We start from the raw sequence: 22333 nt of genomic DNA on the forward strand, positions 1-22333 counted from the left end.
CTAACCTGAAAATAAGCTCTAATATGATTTTTCAAGATACTCGTAATATTACCCCTGTTGTTGTTGCTGTTTAGTCGTTTACTCGTGTCCGACTCTTCGTGACCCCATGGACCAGAGCACGTCCGGCCCTCCTGTCTTCCACTGCCTCCGGAGTTGAGTCAAATTCATATCGGTTGCTTCGATGACACTGTCCAACCATCTCGTCCTTTGTCGTCCCCTTCTCCTCTTGCCTTCACACTTTCTTAACATCAGGGTCTTTTCCAGGGAGTCTTCTCTTCTGGTGAAAAAATATAAGCCCTACCTCAAAAATAAGCCCCGGTTAAGTGAAACCCCGCCCTCCACCATTGTGCAGCAACTAGAGGAAGATGATATGACTTTATTTGAATAAATGTAGATTGTTGTAGATGAAGAAAAAAATCCCCTTAAAATAAGCCCTAATGCATTTTTTGGATTAAAAATTAATATAAGATCCTGTCTTATTTTCGGGGCGATTTGTTGGTCTTTGTTCTAGAACTCATTTGTTAGTATTTTCATCAATTGCATCTGTAAAGCTCTTCACCACCACCACATTTTAAACAGGCTGATTTCTTTTTTCATCTTAAGTGGTCTTCGTCCAGCCATCACCGTTTGGATCAGTGGTGGAACCAAGGCATAGAAAGTCCTTAACACGCTCTATTTCTTCATTGTCAGCATTAAAGTAATGTACCGTATTTTTCGCTCTATAAGACGCACCTTTCCATAAGACGCACCGATTTTTTAGTAGAAGAAAACAGGAAAATATAATCTGTTTTCTTCGCTCCATAAGATGCACAGACTTTCCACCCCCTGTTTTGTGGGAAAAAGTGAGTCTTATGGTGCAAAAAATACAGTAATTCTTCTATAGAAATTATTTTTAAATTCTTAATGTTTAGCTGCAATCCTGCTTTAATATTTTCAGTCGTTTTGGGCCATTGCTGTCTTCTGCCAGTAATATGGTGTCATCTGCATATTTTAAAAATTGTGTTTTTTCTTCCACTAATGTTTATTCTTATTCATTTGTTTGTTTGTTTTATTTTTATGCCACATTTCTCCCAACAAGGGACCCAAAGCAGCTCATAACATTAAAATTCACACAATTTAAAAACATAATAAGTTAAATATTAACAGATAAAAGTAAACAATATATGATTTAAAATACAATTAAAAGATTAAAAAATAAAAACATAAAAAAGATTGAAATTTCTGCTGAAATGGTGTTCAGGGGTTCAGTTATAACTGTTAAAAATCTCCCTGAAGAAATGGGTGTTTAGCTTTTTTCTGAAAGGATAAAAGGGTAGGGGCCATCCTGATCTCCCGAGGGACAGCATTCTATAGCCTGTGAGCTGCCACAGAGAAGACCCTCTCCCGTTTCCCCATCAGCTGTCCTTGTGCTGGCAATGGGACCGAGAAGAGGGCCTCCTGTGCTGATCTTAATCGCTGAGAAGGCACATATAGGGAGATACAGTCCTTCAGGTAGCCTGGATCCAAGCTGTATAGGGCCTTATAAGTAATGACCAGCACTTTGAGTTGGGCCCGTAAACAGACTGGCAACCAGTGCAGTTCTTGTAACAGGTGCGTTATATACTCCCTGTAGCTGGCCCCAGTCAGTAGTCTGGCTGCAGGGTTTTCACCAGCTGAAGTTTCCAAAATGTCTTCAAAGGCAGCTCCACATAGAGCACATTACAGTAGTCCAAACGGGATGTAACTAATGTGTGTGTTGCTGTAACCAGATCTGACATCTCAAGGAACGGGCGCAGCTGGCACACCAGCTTTAGCTATGCAGATGCACTCCTGGCCACCGGCAAGACCTGGGCATCCAAGTTTAGGGATGAATCCAGGAGTACACCCAAGCTGCGGACCTGAGTTTTCATGGGGAGTGTAACCCCATCCAGCTCGGTAGTGTCCCTATTCCCTCATCTGCCTTCCGATTAACCAGGAGCACCTGTTCTTCCTTCCTCTAACCTAACGCAAGTTTTTGTAATGATATGTTCTGTGTATAGGTTGTACAGATAGATAAAACTCATCCTTGTCTAAACCTTTACCTGTTGGGAACAATTTTGTTTCTTCATATTTTGTCCTAACAGTAGTATCTTGTCCAAAGTACAAGTTATCTGTTTTAGCTATTACATTTTATGACATTCCTGTTTCTTTTTAAATGATCCATAGCTTTTCAAGGTCAACAAAGTTGGCTTTACTGTAAATTGTAAAGATATATTACTGGCAAAGTTAAATACGTTGTCTCTTCCTCCTTCCTAAACTGGGTTGGTTCCACTTTTCAGTTTTTAATAGGCACTTAAATTGTGTTGTTTCAAAGAACTTGTGTTGAATAGGATTTGTTTTTTAAAACTATATTTTAGGGAAAGGTTTGTATTTGTCTTTTAAGAATGGTCTGTTGTTTGGTATTTTAAATGTAAATAGCTTTGAGACTCCTTGTGGGTAGAAAAGTGATAAACAAATGAGAATTGATATGAAGCAGAAACAAAGGGGTATTGAGTTGTAAGATTCTTAGCTTCTGAATCACGAGAAATTTTAATTACTAGTATTGGTAACTAGTTCAGCAAAAAAGCTTATTGAATAAAAGTATACCATAGTCCTGATTTTGACTTGCTGTGGCAAGCTAGGTCTAAATACACTGGAATTCATGTGGAGAAATCTACAGTCAATCTCACACCAGTGGGATGACAATCCAGAAACTGTCGGAGCAAATGGTTGTTGGTTGCCTGTTTTGGCTTACTTATATTTCCAAAATTGGCGTAATGGCCTCAAAGTGCATGTGAAGGCCTTTTATTTATTAGTGCTATCAATGCCTTTTACTATCTTAGGATAGTGTTGTGGTCCAGCTAGAAGAAAATGGAACATGCTGGATGAAATCCAGTAGTATATAGGAGCCAGAATAGACCAATTGAATCAGTAGAACTTTCAAGGCAATCAAAATGTTGCCCAGATTTTCACCTTTACAATGTAAAACATTTGTCTCTCAGACTGTTTTGAGGTGGCAAGGCAATCCCCTTCCATTCTCCAGTGATGAAAACCAAAGTGTTTGTGTACATTTTTCTTAGTTTCTGGTTCCATCTTAAGCATCTTGCCCAAGGCTGGGGGAGCATACTGAATATTTACATAGTATTAATCTTTGTGGCAAGTGTGGGCCACATGCAGTCCCAGGGGACCCCTAATTTTTAAAATCAGCTGATTTCCCCCCCCCCCGAAAGAATGGACTTCAGAAATTGTGTTATGCCCCATAAGGGATTCAAGGGTTTTGCCATGCTTTGAGGAGGTCTATGTCCTCTCAAATTAATTTTCGTTCACTAGAGAGTAAAAGGGGACTTTTCAATTTTTTAAAAAGGCACAATTTTTGTGAAATAAACTTTTGCAAGGCGAGGTTCATGGAAGCAAGTACAGTGGGGTCTTGACTTGAGAACTTAATCCGTATTGGAAGGCGGTTCTCAAGTCAAAAAGTTCTCAAGTCAAATCTGCATTTCCCATAGGAATGCATTGAAAACCATTTGATCCGTATCTGCTCTTTTCCGTCCATAGAAACTAATGGGAAGCCGCTATTCTGCCTTCGACCACTAGAGGGGGATATTTTGTTTCTTTTTTTCTTAGGTCAAGAAAGGTTCAGGGAAGGCAGGGAAAATACAGTCCAGGCAGTACCAGGCAGTCTGAAGACTCCCAATCCACTCTCTAAACGCTGGGAGGAGTGAGGAAGCAGACAGGCACCCTTTTCACTGGCCAACAGTTAACTGAAAGTTCAAATTTTGCACTTTCCCTGCCTCCCACGTGGTTTTTTTCAGTTCTTAACTCAAATCTAAGTACTTAAGTCAGGTCAATATTTTCCTATGAGAGTAGTTCTTAAGTCAAAATGTTCTTAACTCAAGCCGTTCTTAAGTCAAGACCCCACTGTACTACCCGCCAGGGTCCCGAAATGGGCATTTGTGGTCCCTGAATTTCTAGCAATTATCTGCCCCTGTCTTAGAAAACATGGTCAGAGAGCACATAATATAATTACCTAGCTAGAGCAAAGTATGCCTTGGGTCTAGTTAGAGCATAATGGTAGGGAAGACCACTTGGAGGGCCCCATGATTTCTGTCCTTTGCTCCATGGTGAAAGGCAGGATTATCAAGGACTGCAATAAAAATACTGCTTTTAGTTAGTTTTTTTTTTTCTAGGAGTGACAAATAGACTGCCGGTAAAAATAAATCAAAGTAGCTGAAATAAGAGAAACCTGATAAAGGCCTTAGCAACAGGAAGGCAGAATGTAGGTCAATGCCTTTTTGTAGTCTGACGTAATAATTGCAGGGGTTCCCAGAAGAAAATAAAATCTGTAGTCTGTATGGAGGAAGATGAGGAGGTGAGAGAGAGAGAAAAACATGAAACTTCAGAAAGCATTAGAATTCAATACCTCTTTATTTACTGATCTCCTGTTTAAAAAATGATAATCATCTGATTATTTTAAGGTGAAAGATAGCCATAATCTCTTCCTAGTTAATGGTGGTCATGTATTGTTTGGAATTTGACTCAATCTTCTGTTGAACTTGGAAGTAATGAGATGGGAGAGCTGCAGTGAGAAAGATAAGAGAAAATAAAGAACAGTGAGTTGGATTCAAAGTGCTTTCTGTTTCCAAAGAAGTGTTTTCATGAAAGGAAGCATCTTTGATTGCAGAAGGTGAAAGGAATCTTTCACTGATTATCCCCTACATCTGTCTCTTTCCCACCTTCTGTTAGTGGGCAGCAAGGGTGCCCTTTCTCCGCTTGCCGGATCTTTGGGTCTACCCTGGTGTTTCTTCTATACAGCTCTAGCTTTCTTTCCTTCTCATAGAATCTTGTTAACTGTGCTCTGTGCTTTCACCACAATTTCTGGTGCCACTGTCATCTTTAATTGGGAATAGCTGTGTCTTGATTGATGTACTCATTACTGTTCCTTTTTTTGATGTTATAACATCACAAATGGGCAATATGTGTAGCTTTATTCCATACATGAAGACAGCCTTCACTAATCCTGCATTTCATTTCTGCTTTAGAAAACAGTGACACCAGTGACATGTATGCACACGCACACACACACACACACACACACACACCCCTTGAAGGTTGATTTGAGAAATGTTTTGTCAGTTGCAGGTAATCAGTGATCTTAAATATATTTTATGAGATCATTTTAATCAGTAGTCTTCTGTCAGAGTGTTAGAAGGTGGTTGAAAGTTCAGCCAACCCACAGTTGGGCAAGTGGAAATATCATTTTGTTAGGATAAAAGATGGCATTATTATTCTCAAATGGAACCAATGATCCTTTTCCCATCTAAGTTTAGAATGCAACAATTGCTCTTGTGGGCCATAGGGAGAAGTAAAGTTCTATTTTGAGAGAACAGTTATTGCCATGGAAACGTTTCATAAAATCTTAACCCAATTTTGTACATGCCTTCCAACATATTTTTTATTTAAAAATGGATCAGTGGAAAGCATGTCTTTGTCTAGTATACGTCTACTTATCTGTATTTAAGTTCTCCCTTATCTCATGGTTTCTGCTCCTTCCTCCACTGCCTTACCTATGAAGGTACCTATGATTTGATTTAGAGAATAATATTTGATACATCTGATGAAGCTGGCCATTGTCCAAAAAGGTTAATACCATAATAAATTTGTTCATGCTCAAGATGCCACTTTTTTGGTCACCAGTTAACATACAATTGCCTTTTTTGGAAATCACCTGTGAGTGTCCATATTGAGCAGTTTTATATATGTGCTCAATACACATCCGATTCTGTGTTTTGTGTTGTGTACAAATATTAATGTACTTTAGCAATGGCGGAGAAAATAGGATGGAACATAAGAAAAACTGCATTTTTATTTGGTATAAGTTTTATAGGCTCATTCAAACCACTTGCAGGAAATATTCCAACTCTGATCCTTAGTAATGAACAGAAGAGATCTTTGTGAACCGAAGAAGACCTTCAGTTTTAATGTTGTCTGACGTATTATATTTTTTAGCCTGTGTAACAAACGCACATCCATTCATTTCTCTCTGGAGTGTTAATCTTGAATCATTTGTGTTTCAGTGGAGCAATGGGGGGGCAATGTCAGCAGGACAAAAGGCCAATTTTTAGAATTGCCAGCAGCTCAAGAACTGTACTCTCAAGAAAAGTGTATAAAAAGGGAAGGGACATGGCTGCAGAGTTCATTTGCATATTTGATTTTTAAGAATTATTAATAACAATCTTAAAGCTGCAGAATTCTTTGTAAAGATCGCTACATTGGGTTTTCATTAACTAAAAAAATAAGTTTCAGTAATTTTAAAAGCCTCCCTGTGCCCTTCAGTGACCAATTTTTTCTTTGAAAAAATTGAAATATGGAGAGGCATAATAGCAGGCTCTCCAAGGGGTATTTCTGAACAAACATTTTCAGAGTGTGGAAATGACAGCCAGGAGATACAAAATGTTCCTGGGCTTCATGTTAGCACCCATGTATTTTAAGGAAATGACAAGGAATAGCCGAGACAGCTATAGACAGAATCACAGGGTGTGCCATATTTTTTTCTTTTCTTTCTTTATCTTATTTATAGGCCAGCTTATGCCATTTTGAACATTCATAATGAAAAAAAATTCTATAAAAAAATTCAACTTTATACATTCATCTCGACCGGCAGCCAGCAATCTATTGAGGCCATGGCTAGAGGCAGCAGAGAATATCTGGAAACAATTGATAGTTCCAAAGAGGTAGTGCCAACTTCTGAAATGCTGTTTTCTGAAAATAGCTATTATAAAAATAGAAACCCAAGTAGAATTAAAAGGATGAAACTGGAGAGCTTACAGGAAAATAACATTACTTGATCGAAATAACTCCAGTAGCATATTTCTCCAAACCTTCAGGAGTCACAAAGTAAAAACAGAGTTGCATAGTTTCTGTTAGCATAACATCAACTGCTGCTAAAGTAAATTTGTGAGACTAGTGTAAACTCTCTGTTCTTATACTGTTTTTCCTCTTTCTTGGCAGTTAGAAAGTACATTCTGTGTTTTACGGGTGACAGTGTGTAGCTTTTGCATGAGGTCCCAACATCAGTTTCAGCTTTTCCGGGTGAAGATGTTGCGGCTGGGCATGACCTTTGCCTGAAACGATACGAGCCACTGCAGTCAGTGTAGCTAGTCTTGGACCACGATTGCTATAAGGCAACTTCATACATTCATACCTATCATCACTCAGATTTGTTTACACACAATCTTGGCTGCTCCGCATACATGTTAATTTTACTTTGGAATTTTTAATGTTGACCAAATACCCCCCCAAAAATGAGGTTTTGTGCCATTCCCACAATAATTATATGTATGAATGAAGAAGGGAGGCCACTCACCCTAATCCTTGCCAACCATATACAGTTGGCCATTCCAGTCTCTACCAAGTCATTCTGCTGTTAAAGTGCTGTCGGTGGGCAATTTAAAGCCCTTGTTCTCCCTTCCTATGGTCTTAATCTTAAATGACATGTAGACTGGTCAGTCCTTCAGACATAGGACATTGCGTAAAGTAGGTCACATGGCCACCCTATGGTTTAAAATGCAAGCACCTTTTTAAAGTGGTCTAGCTCTGTGTACTTCACACAGTTGGTGCCCTTGATCTTATTGCACAAATACCAATACCACCACCTCCATTTTTTTTAAAAAAATCAGAAGTGGTGAGTTAAAGGGCTGGTGCCAGTGGACACAGGAATGACAGGATGAGTTTGAGGGGGGGCAATGAGACATTGTCCACTTCCCCACTGCGTGCTTGTCCTTTGTGGATAGATCTCAGTATTTTCACACACCACAACAAGCTTTTTATTAAGAAGCTTGGTTGATAGCACTAATGTGTCCTCATGTTAAAATTATCAATGTTTATTAGTTACATTTGTTTTCAGAAGAAATAAAGAAATGTAAGTTTCTATTCGCATTTGTGGAAATAACATTCACACAAAATGTGAGCACCCTCTTCACAGGAGCTGACTGCCCAGTTGTTGAGAATTACAATCCTCAGAAGGAAATATATTGTGATCATTTTTAAAAAATACGTTTGCACTTAAGAAGATAGGGTGGCTTTGTGACCTACTTTACAGAAGGTAATCCTCTATCTGAGGGACTGACCAGTTTGCATCCTATATAAAATAAGGAACCATATTGTAAGAAAACAGAACATGGATTTGAAATTGCCCGTCAACAGTGCTTCAGCAGCAGATTAAGCAAGCACACAACTTGTTTGGTCATATACTTCCCAATGTACAGTATTGGGATATCATCATTATCCTCTTACTGCAGAGCTGTAAGGGACCTTGTGGATCATCATCTCCAGCTGCTGTTGATAGTGTAAAAAGGTAAAGGTAAAGGTCCCCCTTGACGATTTTTGTCCAGTCGTGTTCGACTCTAGGGGGCGGTGCTCATCCCCATTTCCAAGCCATAGAGCCAGCGTTTGTCCGGAGACAATCTTCCGTGGTCACATGGCCAGTGCGACTTAGACACGGAACGCTGTTACCTTCCCACCAAGGTGGTCCCTATTTATCTACTCGCATTTGCATGCTTTCGAACCGCTAGGTTAGCGGGAGCTGGGACAAGCGACGGGCGCTTACTCTGTCGCGTGGATTCGATCTTATGACTGCTGGTCTTCTGACCCTGCAGCACAGGCTTCTGCGGTTTAGCCCGCAGCACCACCTCGTCCCTATGTTGATAATGTAGACTATTTTTAAAAATTATACAGATATTTTTCATTTGAAAGTGCTGATTTGTGTGTTATGCAAAACAGTGTCCTCTTTCATTGTCTCTTAGATGGTTTTGTGTGAAAAAGACATAAATGAGAGAGACACACAAACATCCTGCGAATAGAGGATGCAGCGCCAAGGGTAGTTTAGAGACTCTGCGAACTGGCTGGTTCCCTAATCTGGAGCTTAGATGAAAGAGGGGGTGGGGCCAGTGCTTGTCCAAAGTATTGAAAGCTGAAGAATAAAATATTTAGCTGCAGGATACTCACATTGGAGGGGCAGGGAGAGATACTGGTCACTTTCGAGGCTTTTCTTTATAGATGTTTTGTCGAGGGAAGGAGGGTACAGTACCTGTACGTAAGAGGAGATAAAATCCTTCTAAATATGAATGTTTTCCTGAAACATTTGTTAACATGACTTTTCTGTTCTGTGTCAGGCTTATGATCTTTTCTCCTCTGGGAGCCTAAAACAGATTATTCAATTCATACATGGCCATTCCCTCTGTGGGGTAGGGAGAAAATAATTGCTAGCTTCCTAATTAGTATTGGTTTCCTTTAGACTCTCATCTAGGGTTTAAAAAGCCTCCCAGGCTATTTGTCACCCATCCCACCGCCATCTGATCTGCTTTGCAGTGCAATTATTTTGGTCACTGTATGCTTTATAAACTAAAGCAAAGTCTTTGACAGTGTGGATCATGTGAAATTGTGGGTTGTTCTAAAAGAAATGGGTTTGCCTTGGCACTTGATTGTCCTGATGTGTAACCTGTACTGTGGACAACAAGCTACCGTTAGGATAGAATATGGGGACAGTATGATTTCCTATAGGCAAAAGTGTCAAACAACAATCTAGATTTGGAAGTTTGTTTTCCTCATCAGAGCTGCAGGGAAGGAAGGGAGCCCTTGAGACTGAGGTTTGTCCTGGCCTGTTATTGTATTCGTACATAGTGCCTTACTGCCATCCAGATACAACCAATGAATTTGGCACCGTCTGTTTGAAGATGCAGCTTAAGGAAGAAAAATGAACTGTGATCTATAGCACTTCTCTATACAAAATGATTTGCAATATATAGAAAGTCTATTATAATCTCTAGATAAGAGTGAAGATATCTGTTATTAGTCCAAATCCTTCCATGTAAGTTACCTCAATGTAAGAAAAAAAAATATGTAACCTACACAAACAGATTGCTGCTAATTAAGAGGTCTCTACATTGATTTTGGGTTATATGCAAAACCATCTGATTCATGTGTGATGGAATTACATATAAGCTACAAGGAATCAAATTGGGGATTCTTTAACAGTAATTAACAGGCTGCTGTAGGTTACTCTATTCCTCTTACACAAGAAGATTTTGGCATCATGTCAACTTTGAATGTATGCATTAAAGATTCTGTAATTTATTTGGAAGAAATTGGTTTCTGCCACTCATCTGTCCTATAAACTCTTGCCACAGTGCACACAAGTCTTCTGTGATATCTCTAACTTTGTAGCATCTATCTCTTTTTAAGATCGAGATCTTTATCATACAGTATTTTTCTTTAGCGATATATAAGAATACTTATTATGTTGATCTGAATAAGTGGACTATGTGGACCAAAGTCTGTGTACTAATAAGGTAGTTTTGTCTTTATACTGCCGTGAAATATTTTATTACATTTACTGCAACAGACTGGGGTGGCTACCCCTTTGGTATATATGGTTACTTTCAGTTCCAGTTTTAGAAAGATGTAGACAGACTCACGTTTCTGGGTCCAGAGTGTGTGTAGCCACTAGGTGCTTTAATCCATAGAGAGACTATGAACTGTGAGAACTAAATAAATAAACATGGCTTTGCCTGATACAATCCCTCTATGGTATTTTCCTTTTCTAGGTTCAAGTGCCAGTTTAGTGAAGAAACTGAAATTTGTCGACTGATGGGTTCAAACACCAAGAGAAGGCTTTCTTCAGACCTTAAATATAAACCAAGACTGCTCACTTCCACATACCCACTGTAGACCTTTAGAAAGCAAAGTTTGCTTATAACAGCTTTCTGGAGGGATCCTCCTCACTTTATCTTGGGTTTTCCAGTCTGTGTTATGACATTCCTCCTCAATTTCATAGCAGGATGGTGATGGCTACTAGTTTGCTTTGGTTTGGGCTGCTCTGTGCATACTGCTGGCTAGATTGATATCTTCTGCCTTTGTGCTTATTAGACTTCTATGAACATTGTTGTTGCTTTTTTCCTCTCTATTCACTGGATCTCTGCTGCTTTTTCTTCCACCTTCTGCTTCCCCTCTTTCCTTTTGTGCTTCCTCACCTCCACTATCGCAGGTTCGGCATGCCTAGTGGGATATAAAAAGACACCACCACCAGTCCCACCTCGGACCACCTCCAAGCCCTTCATCTCTGTCACAGTGCAGAGCAGCACCGAATCAGCGCAAGACAACTACCTAGACAACCAGGACCATAAGAGTGAGGTCAACAGCCAGTCAGGACTGAGCAATTCATCCGATAGCTTAGAAAGCAACAGGCCACCCAGTGTGACAAGAGGAACAGTTGTGACTCCACCCAGAGAGCCTCCTGAACTACCCCTGAAAAATGCAACCCTGAAGACTGACAAAGGGACACTGACAAACGAAGAGCCAAAGGTGGAGAATATCCCCAAACGGAAGCTGTCGTCTATAGGAATACAAGTATGGGATTTCTTATTCTCATTTTCTCTCAAATATGTTCTTAATGTCACCATTTTTATATGTGTGTATATGTTGAACTGCTCTGGCATCTATGCCAAGTGTGTGCCTCTGGAGAAGTTTGATTTTATAAAACCCCAGGAAGACTTGAAGGGAGGGAAAAAAAGAGTATGTATCAAACTGTTCATTAGGCAAGGATTTCATAGCACTGTCAGTAGACCCTGTTACCTTATATAGGAGGACCTTCCATATCCACAGATTCTTTCCAGCTTCTTTCACATATATGGAGATTGTGCATATGCTGCCCTATGAAACATACATAGGAAGAACAAAAGCTTTCATCTCTTAAGGTGCTCCATGAACAGAAGTGTTGTGTGTCTCTAGACAAGGGGTGTTGTCTCTAAATGTGGTCCAACTGAAGCTCTCATTAGGCCTGTGAAGAATAGTCAGTGGTGAGGGATGGTGGGCTTTATTTAGCAGTATCCAAATTAGTGCACATTTTCAGTCTCTGCTCTACAACAGGGCTTAGCAACCTTCAGCGCAAACAGTACAGTGGAACAGGCAGCACAAATCCCCAGTATTCCCCAAATGACTTATTGGCATGGATGACTTATCCCTAACTTACCTTTCCAGGGCTTCCTTCTCCCTACATCAGTTGTGAGCAAAGTGCCACCTGCAAGCCACCTGTGCCTTCAAGTGTCCAAATGTACCATGTAGCACTTGGGGTGGGGTGCAACTTCCAAATCATTTAAAAATAATTCATCCTTTTGTATAGTTGCTCAAAATGTTACCAGTTGTTGCTCTTGTTTAACATACTAAACAAGTTTGAAAGAAAGGATACATCTTGAAGCAGCAGGGGAGAAATATTTAAAGGGCAGATATTATTTTTTAAAAAACAGTATAGTGTTCATTCTTTTCACTTTTAGTACTTTTTTCTCTGCAAAAGTAGCCCCTGAAACAATTATGTGCTGTGTATAGAATCAAACTAATATTCAGCTCTGCAGAACACTATAAAGGCATAGGATTCAGCTATGTCATAATACATTGTGAAACCTAACAAGTTTGGTTCCAAAGCAAGATGGGTTTTCTCAAGAAGAAAATTCCAGTTAGACTGCTTCTCATGCCATCTACTATACACATCACACATTCATGTGCCAAATTCATTTGTGGGAAAATGCAGAGAATAGCATTTTACTTACTTTGGGGTTTTCTTTTGCACATATGTACTCTGATTACAGAATTGGAAAAAAAAACACTTCTGTACATGTCAGTTCAAATTTTGTGCATCATGGATCTCAAAACTAGCATCCAAAATATGTTCAATGCTTTTGAATAGGAAGTTTATAAAAATAATCATCTTCTGGTCCCTGGACTCCCTCTAGATTTGCAGACACTAATAATAACAGTGGGGATATAGTCAACAGTGCATCATCTGCTATACATGGTTCAGAAAATAAGGCCAGCTTTAGAACATTGATAGTAATGTTTTCCCATCTGCTATCAAACATCTACTACAGTTAAAATTGCTACCTTACTTGGTGCTTTGCAATAGTTTCTTCTGATGAATAAACATCAATTTGTGTTTAACCATGTAAGTTGCAGTTAGATTAGGCCCATTTGCGTCAATGGAATTCACCAAGGACTTGACTCACCAAATCTCCGTTGATCCAGTGGGTCTACTGAAGTGTGATTTACTACACTAAACTACAAGATTTTGGCCATGTTAGTTGTCATTTTAGAACAGCTTTTCCCATCTTGAGGTCTTTCAGATACAGTATACTGAATTAAAATTCACATTATTCCTCACCAGCATGGCTGCACATCCAGAGGATACTACTACGCTGAGAGAGCAGTTCTAAAACTGTCAGAAATATTTGTTGTTTGCTACTTGAAGCATTCCAGAGTTTCTGTATATAAGAGTCTTTGCAGGCGATCAAGTGGTACAGTAGTTCACTTACTTTAAAAAAATCCAAGTGTCTAATCTGAAGTTTTCACATTTATTTATATGATAAATGATTTTTTTATTTTACACCATTTTTCTGCCACAAAAAGAGCAGATTACCAATTACATACTTTAAAAAAAGGATTGTGAAACAAATTATTAAACTTGTTTAGCTTCAGCAACAAGATTATAATTATTAATTATAATGTGTATAGCTCTAGCAACTAAGTACTTGTATTGTGCAAGAATAATACATTTCTGTGGGAAATGTGACATGCAGATATCATGAGCACCAATTGAGTAATATCTCTGACATGAGAGAGCATGCCTCTGACCCCTCTTTATTTTGCGATGAATTTGTTTAACTTCCAAAAAATATTTGAAGAGCTCTTTTGTTAAAGAGCACGGGGGGAGGATTGAGTAGGAACTGGTCACAGAGCCAGCTCTGTTTTGCACCCTGTAAAACACCCCACCAATTTTTGGGACTTTCTCTTCTTCATACTTAAGTCACATCAACCTCTGTGTTACTACTCTCCTGGTCATTTCCCCTTCCAGAAGAGAGAAGTATTTACCATATTTGATTTGAGGTTATGCTACCTCATCTTTTCTGTCCAACCTGTTCCTTATCTGTTAACATTTAGATTATAATAACATGTTCCTTGGCCAAGCAGAGCACCAAAAGAAAATGTCTGGGTTTATGGTGTGTGTCTCCCCCTTCCCCCTCAAAAATATTCTTCCATGTGGTTTAATAAGCTGGGGGCATATTTGAAAATTGAGAAGTGCTCTTTCACATTCTTCCCCTTGCTCTGCCTCTCTGTTTCTCCCTCTCTGCCCTTATACATTGTCATGTCAGTCTGTGCTACTCCATCTTGTCTATTGTTATTTGCACCTTTTGCTTGTGGGGTGCTCTGGATACAATTGCTGCACCTTTACCAAAATGTTCTAAGTGGGCCTATGTACTCTGTAGTAGAGACAGATTAATCTTCCATGCTGCCTTGACCCTTACTCTGCCTGATATCAAAGAGAAGTTACCCAGTGTGGTGTAGTAGGTAGAGTGATGGAATAAAACTCAGGATGCTTGGACTTGAATCATGGAAGCTCACTGGAGCTGCGAAACTCCTTAAATATCTCACTTACCCTGAAAACCCTATTAAGGTTGCTATCAGTCATTTCTGACTTGATGGCACATAACAAGAGGAGAGAGAAAAGTTTATTGATTCTGGATTGTTACTTGCCTGATCAGTTGTCAAAGATTTGTTAGATGGATGGATAACAGCAAAAGGGAAATATTATTGTAAAATATCCAGTGAAAATATTTTTTTGAAGGAAAAAAAGTCAAATGTTAATGACTCTGCCCCTGTAGCAGATGTATGTAGTTCAGCCACTTAAATATCTGTGTGTGCCTGTTTGCTTAATGGCAGGGCTGACCTAATATGAGTAATAAAGAATGTGACCATATTACTAAAGTTGCAGTATGTTTACCCATACTCAAAGTTGTGTTGTGTTTAAACCTGCTTTGAAGCTTCTGAAGTTCCCTCTAGAGTCATTTTACATAACAAAGTATAGGAATGTTGCATGTTAAAGAGAAATATTTTTATTTTCAAAATTTTAAGTCACAGATATATAAGTTCTCATTACCTTCACAAATAGAACCTAATGAGAATGGCAACTGTTATTTTAATAGAACAAAGTAGTCTTCATTACTATGTCATCATCTTTGTTTTTTGTTTTTTCTGTCTTGTCTTCTTCTCCACCTGAACCCATACCGAGCTTGTGGCCATTTTGAGTAAATGTTGGTCTTGGAATCTCTTACTGATCCCATTTCAAACTCTTCATGGTCTAAAAAAATAGAGAGGATTTGCTGCCTCTTGGTGTATGCTGTCTGCATGATCATTCTGTGTGTTTGTGTGCATGCATGCCTCTTTCCTTCTAATGTGAATTCTAGCAGCAAGTTTTTGTGTTTTTGTTTTTTTTGTTTGTATCTTTTTGTTAATAAGGTTGACTGCCTTCAGCCAGTGGCAAAAGAGGAACCCCCTCCATCAGCCACCAAATTCCAGTCCATCGGGGTACAGGTAGAGGACGAGTGGCGGTAAGTGGAAGACGCAGGCTCTTTTTTTCTTTTTGTAAACCCCGTTTTGCGGCGGTTTAGCCTTTTAGATTTGAGTTCCCTGTTTCTTTTTTCCTCTTGCGCTGCTGAGCCGTGGCGGGTTTCTCAACCGCATGCGCTCTTAACCAAATAAAGGTGACTCAGTAATATAAGCAAATCATTGGAAGCCTGAAATTTAAAAAAAAGAAGAAGAAGAAGAAGTGGAAATGTAATTATAGATGTGTGCCAGCCTTTGTTTGGATGGCCGATTGCAGTAAGCAGGCAACCTTATAATTTTGTCTGTCTGCATGTGTGGTGTGTGTGTATCTGTGTGCAGAGAGGGTTGGGCAAGGAAGTGTGGTTCAGCTACAAATGCCATAAACAAATTCCATAGTGTTGTCTTTGTGTGCCGTGTAAGGCATCCAGCCTTCTGCAGGGGCTGCCTCTTCTCATATTTTCCTGCCCCTCTTCTCTTTGTAGCAACAGCCACTCTCTCAGCATGTCCACGAAGCAGGATACAGATTCTGACTCTCAAGAACCAAATAATTCTACTTGTAAATCATCTGAGAGAAGCCTTGCTGATTGTCCCCCATGCAACACCTCCAACAGCCTTGATGCCAGTATGAGGCAACCAGCCACGCCCTCCCAGAGCAACAGAAATCTCTCCTATGGAGATAGCAACGACCCAGCTCTAGAACCTTCCTCTCTTCCTCCTCCTGACCCCTGGCTCGAAACGACCAACAACACTCCCTCAGAACCAGCGCAGCCTGGAGCTTGCCGAAGGGACGGGTATTGGTTTCAGAAGTTGCTGCAGGCAGAGACAGAAAGGTTAGAAGGGTGGTGTCGTCAGATGGACCAAGAGACCAAAGAGAATAATCTCTCTGAAGAAGGTTAGTATTGACAAGGTGGTCTTGGTGACCAGGGAAATTTTAAAAATCCAAAATGGCCAGACCTCTCCCTACTTTTCCAGCTATGTAGGCTGGGCCAAAAAGTTGATTGTTCTGTTCTCTAAGAATTTTGCAGAAAAAAGGGAGCAGAAACTATTGTGCCTCTCTTTTTTTTTCTTTTAGGACTTTAAGAGTCAGTCACAACAAACTATGGCCTCCATAATGGAACAGCCCTTTTCTCAGTAGAGGTGTACAGACTTGAGTTTTTGGACAAAAACTTCGAGAATTTTCTAAACAATGTTCCTGGGTTCTGAGAGTTGTAGTCCAAAAAACACGAATCTGCTGTTCCTCCAATAAGTGCTCTTTTCCATTGTTTTCCATGATAACCTTTGGACAGAATTAGATATATGTTCATCCTCCTTTGGGATTGCATTCGCCTACATCACTTGCGCTCCCACATTCAGAAAAAAAAATTAAATGTAAATGCAACCCATATAAGAAAAGTTTAAAATGTGATAACCTGAGGACATCAGGTTTTTTTGAAGACATAATTTCTAAAGCCGCACACATTTTTAGCAACTGTTTGTGGCCTTTAAGAAGACCACTGTTACTTGGAACAACTTAATTATGAGTTAGCAGAGGTGAAACAGAGAATAGAAAAGAAGTGGTCACGTATCTGTAGTAGAGACTAGGGATGGGACTTTCAGAATTTTAAGACTTCCAGTCCCAGACGTTACCTAGAATCTCTCAGGCTGACTTCTGGGACTGAAAGAAGAGAAACCAGAAGGGGAAAAAAAAGATTCCTTTCTTCCACTGTTGTCTCCTTTATTCCATGTCTATTAGCTGGGAAGGGAATACCCCTTCCTGGGAGTCACCCCAGTGCTTCATAGGACAGGCGGTTTTGCTGCCGTTAAACCACAGGGGGAGCCTCTCACTGCACAGCCCTTCACATAGAGCAATGCAGCCCCCAGGAAGCAGGAGAAATGAAAGGCCATTTCCTCCTTCTTTGTAGCCAAAGCACATGGAGCGAAGCAGACAATGGCACTAAAAAGACATCTCTTTTGCCTTCTAGCTTTTTTTTTCCTCTCCCAGTCTCAGAGGTCTGCTTGGGAATTTTACACTGAAAGCCCTAGAATTTTGAAAGTCACATCCCAAGTGGGAGCAAACTGAGCAGCAAATGTTCAAACCTTATCGGCCTCACCGCCAAATTTCACCAACACTCAGTAAATGAAGAATTTTGTGGCACTGCCTCCATCTGCCATTCCTGATGGTGAACAGGGCATTGACGTTGGAAGTAGAACAAAGGTTGACAAAACATGCGTTGATGGAAGGGGTTGGGAGTCATTTTCATTTTCAGGGATTTGTCATTAATGCCTGGAAGTGAAAAATGCTTCTGAAGGAAGGCAAGGTCAGTCTGCGTGAAAGACAGGAAGAAACAATGTTCATCTTGAATCTTCTTGGATATTTTTTTAAAATTGGCCTTGACTTGGCTTCTTAAAAATATTTGTCTTCTTCAGTCTTAGGCAAAGTCCTCAGTGCAGTGGGCAGTGCACAGTTACTAATGTCACAGAAGTTCCAGCAATTCCGTGGCCTCTGTGACCAAAACTTGGTAAGTGTAAAAGTCTCTGTAATTGCTATAATCTGTAGAAGTCAGAGGAGTCATTTTCTGTTACTTTTCCACAGGAAAGTTTTTTTGTTTGTTTCAAAGGTGGTGGCAGCAGCATGTTGCCTGCAGCTCACTTATGCCAAATAGCTTTTGTAATGCGGTTTACTCAGCAATATTACAAGCCCAGAACTGTCTCCTGATTAATATAATTTCTTCTCCCAGACAGGCAAGGATTCAACAGTACTCCCATCTCTTTTCTTCTCCTCTAGTCTCCACTCTAGAGTAACACTGAACTACTTTACAGGGTAGCTGTGAGGTTTCCTGATTTCACACTCCTCAATATCAGAAGAACTCTGAACACTTGAAATACAACCAAAACATCTGTATATATTACTTTATGCCATGGTACAATACAGAATCAGCACTCTGATTTTCACAGTTGCTGTCTGGTGCTGTGTTCTGTTCTGGAACATGGAGTCAAGAGTTTCTATTGCTACTCCTAGAAGCTGATCCTGCTCAAGAAGGCAAAATATACTGAACTAAATTATGTAAATATCTAAACATTAATATTCCTCATATAACTTATTCTGGTAATGTCTCTACTAGATGGCATGGAAACAGAAAACTGTGAAAATCCTGGCTTATCAGTTATAACCAGTATGCTAGCACATGTTGCCTGATTGCTACCATTTGCAGCCAAAGAAACTATGAAACTTCAGTTTCATGGATCAAATGCTTTCTCCTCTGATTGGTTTGTCTGCCAACAAGCCAGAGAAGGTAGCCAGGCTTTGCTTTTGGTTTGTTTCCCTGGAATATTGGAAGAGAAACAAACCAGAGAACAGAAAGCACCTGCATTCAAATGACAAGTAAACAGTGGACCATTGTTTGGCCACTGGTGCAGTAAATTGGAATTATCTGGCAACAGGCAGCTCAGAGATAACAAGCCAGGAATCCTGTGGTTTTCTGGCTTGTCATTCTATTGTTCCATCCTGTTATAATCCTTACAGGTTTAGTGTAGCTAGAAGTCTGATTCATAGTAAAGAGTCTGAATTGGGAATGCCATATTTAACTGAAAGAGGGCACTTTTGATAGACTAAAAGCACTTCCAAACTAATGATGTAGCAAATTTCTGGGGGTTTTTTTTGGGGGGGTGGTGGTTGGTTTTTGTTTTTGTTTGTTGTTGTTTTGTGCCAGTAATTTGTCTCCTACATATAAGTGAACAAGAAGAGAATGGATGTTTCAGTGTAGCTAATCAATTTGTTTATCATTAACTGGGTGATAACCTGAATGAATTTATTTATTAGGGTCAGTTGACCAGCTCAAAAAACATATTATATGGCTAAAACATACAAAATGCAATTTAAAAAGTGTACAAAAGATAATTAATTGTGTACTAGTTATACTATATGGGGAGAATCAGTTACAACATTTTTATAGCTATCCTTTGAACCATTGGATGACAGGTGATAACATATTTTGTATATATTGCAGTTGATGCAGACCATCCCCATATTCTTTCAGTTGGATCATTGTTTTTTGTGGTATAAAAGAGAAAGAAATTGGATCAGTGTTGGCATTTGTTAGAATGGGAGTAGCTAAGAGTACAAGTCTGTGTTCTTGGGATCCTGCCAAGGGGCCACAGGGCTTTGCAAGCCTCCCTATTCATAGTTGGAGAACGATATCTGTCAGTGGGAAAGGAGGCCTGGACACTGAAGAATGCTTATTGTATCATCAAGAACCTCCTCCACTAGTCCATATCTGCTGTAGGTTTTCTCACAATGGCTGAGAGGAAGAGGAATTTGTTAGAGAAGCTTTGGATCCAAAGTTCTCCCATTCTCTAATACAGTGGTCCCCAACCTTTTTCAGTCCGCAGACCGGCTGAGGAAGGCGGGGCACCCCCACGCTCGTGCGCATGCGCAGACAGCAGTGTGGCGCTTGTCTGGGCATATGCTCATGCACATGTGCAAATGGTGGCATGGTACTTGCATGGGCGTGCTGAGTTCCCAACTCACTATCTTGTGAGGAAATTTTTGGACCACGCTCACAAACGATTAACTATTTTGCCTGTTGCATCTTTCCTTGAAAGGAGCACAGTGCTTCACAGTCACCACTGTGGAAAAATCACAGATTTCTCCATTGTTTTCTGTGAACAGCAGTGGGAGGAAAAAGAAGGTCTATGCAAGACCTGGAAGTAGTCACTTTAAATTGTTGTGAATACTTATGAGCACCTTGTTCTCCTTGCCATTAATTCCATCAGCCTTGTATACATGGAGGGCAGTGAGGCTGAAGAGGCTATTTGTGTGGGCTTTCACTATGAGTTAGGACTGCAGAAAAGTGCGATGAAGCCAGTGGTGAGTCCTAGAGTCTGCCCAGTGAGGGGCCCCTGAATACCCCAGTGATCACGGGTAGAGGGAGATATGGCATTGGCACAGTCCGTACTCATGCCAGAAGAACGATGAACAGATGTTTGACGGCTGTTCATTGTTCTGAAACTGTGTCCAACCCTCAGTATCGAGATAGCCAGCCCAGCCAGCCCTCCACTCTATCCCTGCTGCTGTTGAATGCCAGGTCTGTGTCCAATAAGTCCCAGGTAATTCACGATCTTATTCTGGAGAAGGAAGCAGACCTGGCATGCATAACCGAGATGTGGATTAGCGGGGAGGGGGGCCCTCCACTGGCTCTCATCTGTCCACCCGGTTATGCCATCCAGCACCAGGGTAGACTGGAGGGGCGGGGGGGAGTAGCCATTGTTCATAAATCCAGCTTAGAGGTTACTAGGCGCTCCTCAGTGGTAAAGTCGGGAGTAGAGGCACTCCACGTGTCAATTGGGGCCAGGGATGGTATTGGGATTTTGCTGGGTTACCGCGCTCTCTGCGACCCAGCCACTTCCCTTCCGAAGCTGGCCGACTTTGTCTCCCCGGCACTGTTGGGATCCCCAAGGCTTCTGGTCTTGGGTGATTTCAACGTGCACGCAGGGGCAGAGGCTACTGGGCCAGCTCTTGAGTTCTTGGAAACCATGGCTTCCTTGAACATGTCCCAACATGTCAACGGCCCCACCCATGTGGGTGGTCACACACTGGACCTGTTTTCCACCAGTTGGAGTGAGTGTGGTCTGATGGTGACTGACATTTTGTCAGTCCCCTTGTCATGGTCAGATCACTACCTGATAAAATGTAACCTCACAGTGGCTCTCCCCCCTTGCAGAAAGCAGGGACCTATTTCTATGGTCCGCCCTCGAAGGCTACTGGATCCTGTTGGATTCCAGGATGTCATGAGAGGGGTTACGCCGGACCTGGCTAGTGCTCCTGTCGACGCTCTGGTTGATAGCTGGTCCACCAGCACCCTGGTTTAACCAGGAACTTCAAGCGATGAAACGAACAAGGAGAAGGCTAGAGCGTAGGTGGAGGAAGAACCCAACGGAATATAATTGGATAGCTGTTAGGGTCACAACTAACCTTTACCTGAATGAGGTAAAGGCTATTTGTAGATCATTCTTCACCAACCGGATAAGCGAAGCTTCAAATCAGCAGGCGGAGTTATTCTGTATAGTGCGCGACCTATCCCGAACTGGTCTGGGTGATAGGCCTCCCCCTAGTTTTTCACCTAACCAGTTTGCAGCCTTTTTAAAATCAAAATGGAGGCCATCTGCTGGGAGCTCTCTCCTTTTTTGAATACAGTGAGTCGAGCTGAGATGTCCAGTGCTCCGTCTTGTCCGGTAACCTTTGACTCCTTTCAGCCAGTGACGCCAGACACTGTGGACAAGGTGCTTGATCGCTGTCAGGCCACCACCTCCTCCCTGGACCCTTGCCCAGCCTGGCTAATCAAAGCAGCCAGGCCGAAAACAACAGAATGGGCCACAGCAATAATAAATGGGTCTTTCGTTGAGGGCAGGTTTCCCTCCGCTCTCAAGGAGACACTCATTAGGCCCATAAGAAAGAAACCTAGTTTGGCGGCGGATGAAATTGGCAGTTATAGGCCCGTCGCCAATGTTTCTTTCATGAACAGAATGGTTGAGAGGGTGGTCGCCGACCAGCTTCAGGCTCACTTGGAGGAAACAGATGCCCTGGATCCGTTTCAGTCGGGCTTCAGGCTGTGCCATGGTACAGAGACGACATTGGTCGCCCTGTATGATGACCTGTTGAGGGAGGCCAAGAGGGCTAAAATATCTCTGTTGGTCCTCCTTGACATCTTGGCAGCCTTTGATACCGTCGACCACGGTATCCTCCTGGGGAGGCTCTCCTAGTTGGGAATCGGTGGCTCGCCACTTGCCTAGCTCCATTCCTTCTTGGAGGACCGCCCCCAGAGAGTGCAGCTTGGGGAGAGTGTTTCAGCCCCGTGGAGTCTCAAATGTAGGGTTCCACAGGGGTCGATTATATCTCCCCAGTGCTGTTCAACATCTATATGAGACCGCTGGG

At 41.1% G+C, this 22333-nt stretch overlaps 1 protein-coding gene across 16 annotated transcripts in view; it reads left to right on the forward strand.

Annotated features, from left to right (window-relative positions):
- DLGAP4 (DLG associated protein 4) overlaps positions 1 to 22333 on the forward strand; it is a 449524-nt gene that overhangs the window by 414938 nt on the left and 12253 nt on the right. For 9 of the 16 annotated variants that reach the window (XM_020801095.3, XM_078393219.1, XM_078393220.1 and 6 more), the window contains 4 exons: positions 11039 to 11400; positions 15337 to 15428; positions 15906 to 16315; positions 17830 to 17921. In XM_020801095.3, the coding sequence (XP_020656754.1) occupies positions 11039 to 11400; positions 15337 to 15428; positions 15906 to 16315; positions 17830 to 17921 (956 nt within the window). Of the gene's footprint in view, positions 1 to 10598; positions 11401 to 15336; positions 15429 to 15905; positions 16316 to 17829; positions 17922 to 22333 lie in introns of all 16 variants that reach the window. The other 7 variants (XM_078393225.1, XM_078393227.1, XM_078393229.1 and 4 more) reach the window with 3 other exon arrangements.

Source organism: Pogona vitticeps, chromosome 4, assembly GCF_051106095.1.
Source record: "Pogona vitticeps strain Pit_001003342236 chromosome 4, PviZW2.1, whole genome shotgun sequence".
NCBI classification, from domain to species: Eukaryota; Metazoa; Chordata; class Lepidosauria; order Squamata; family Agamidae; genus Pogona; species Pogona vitticeps.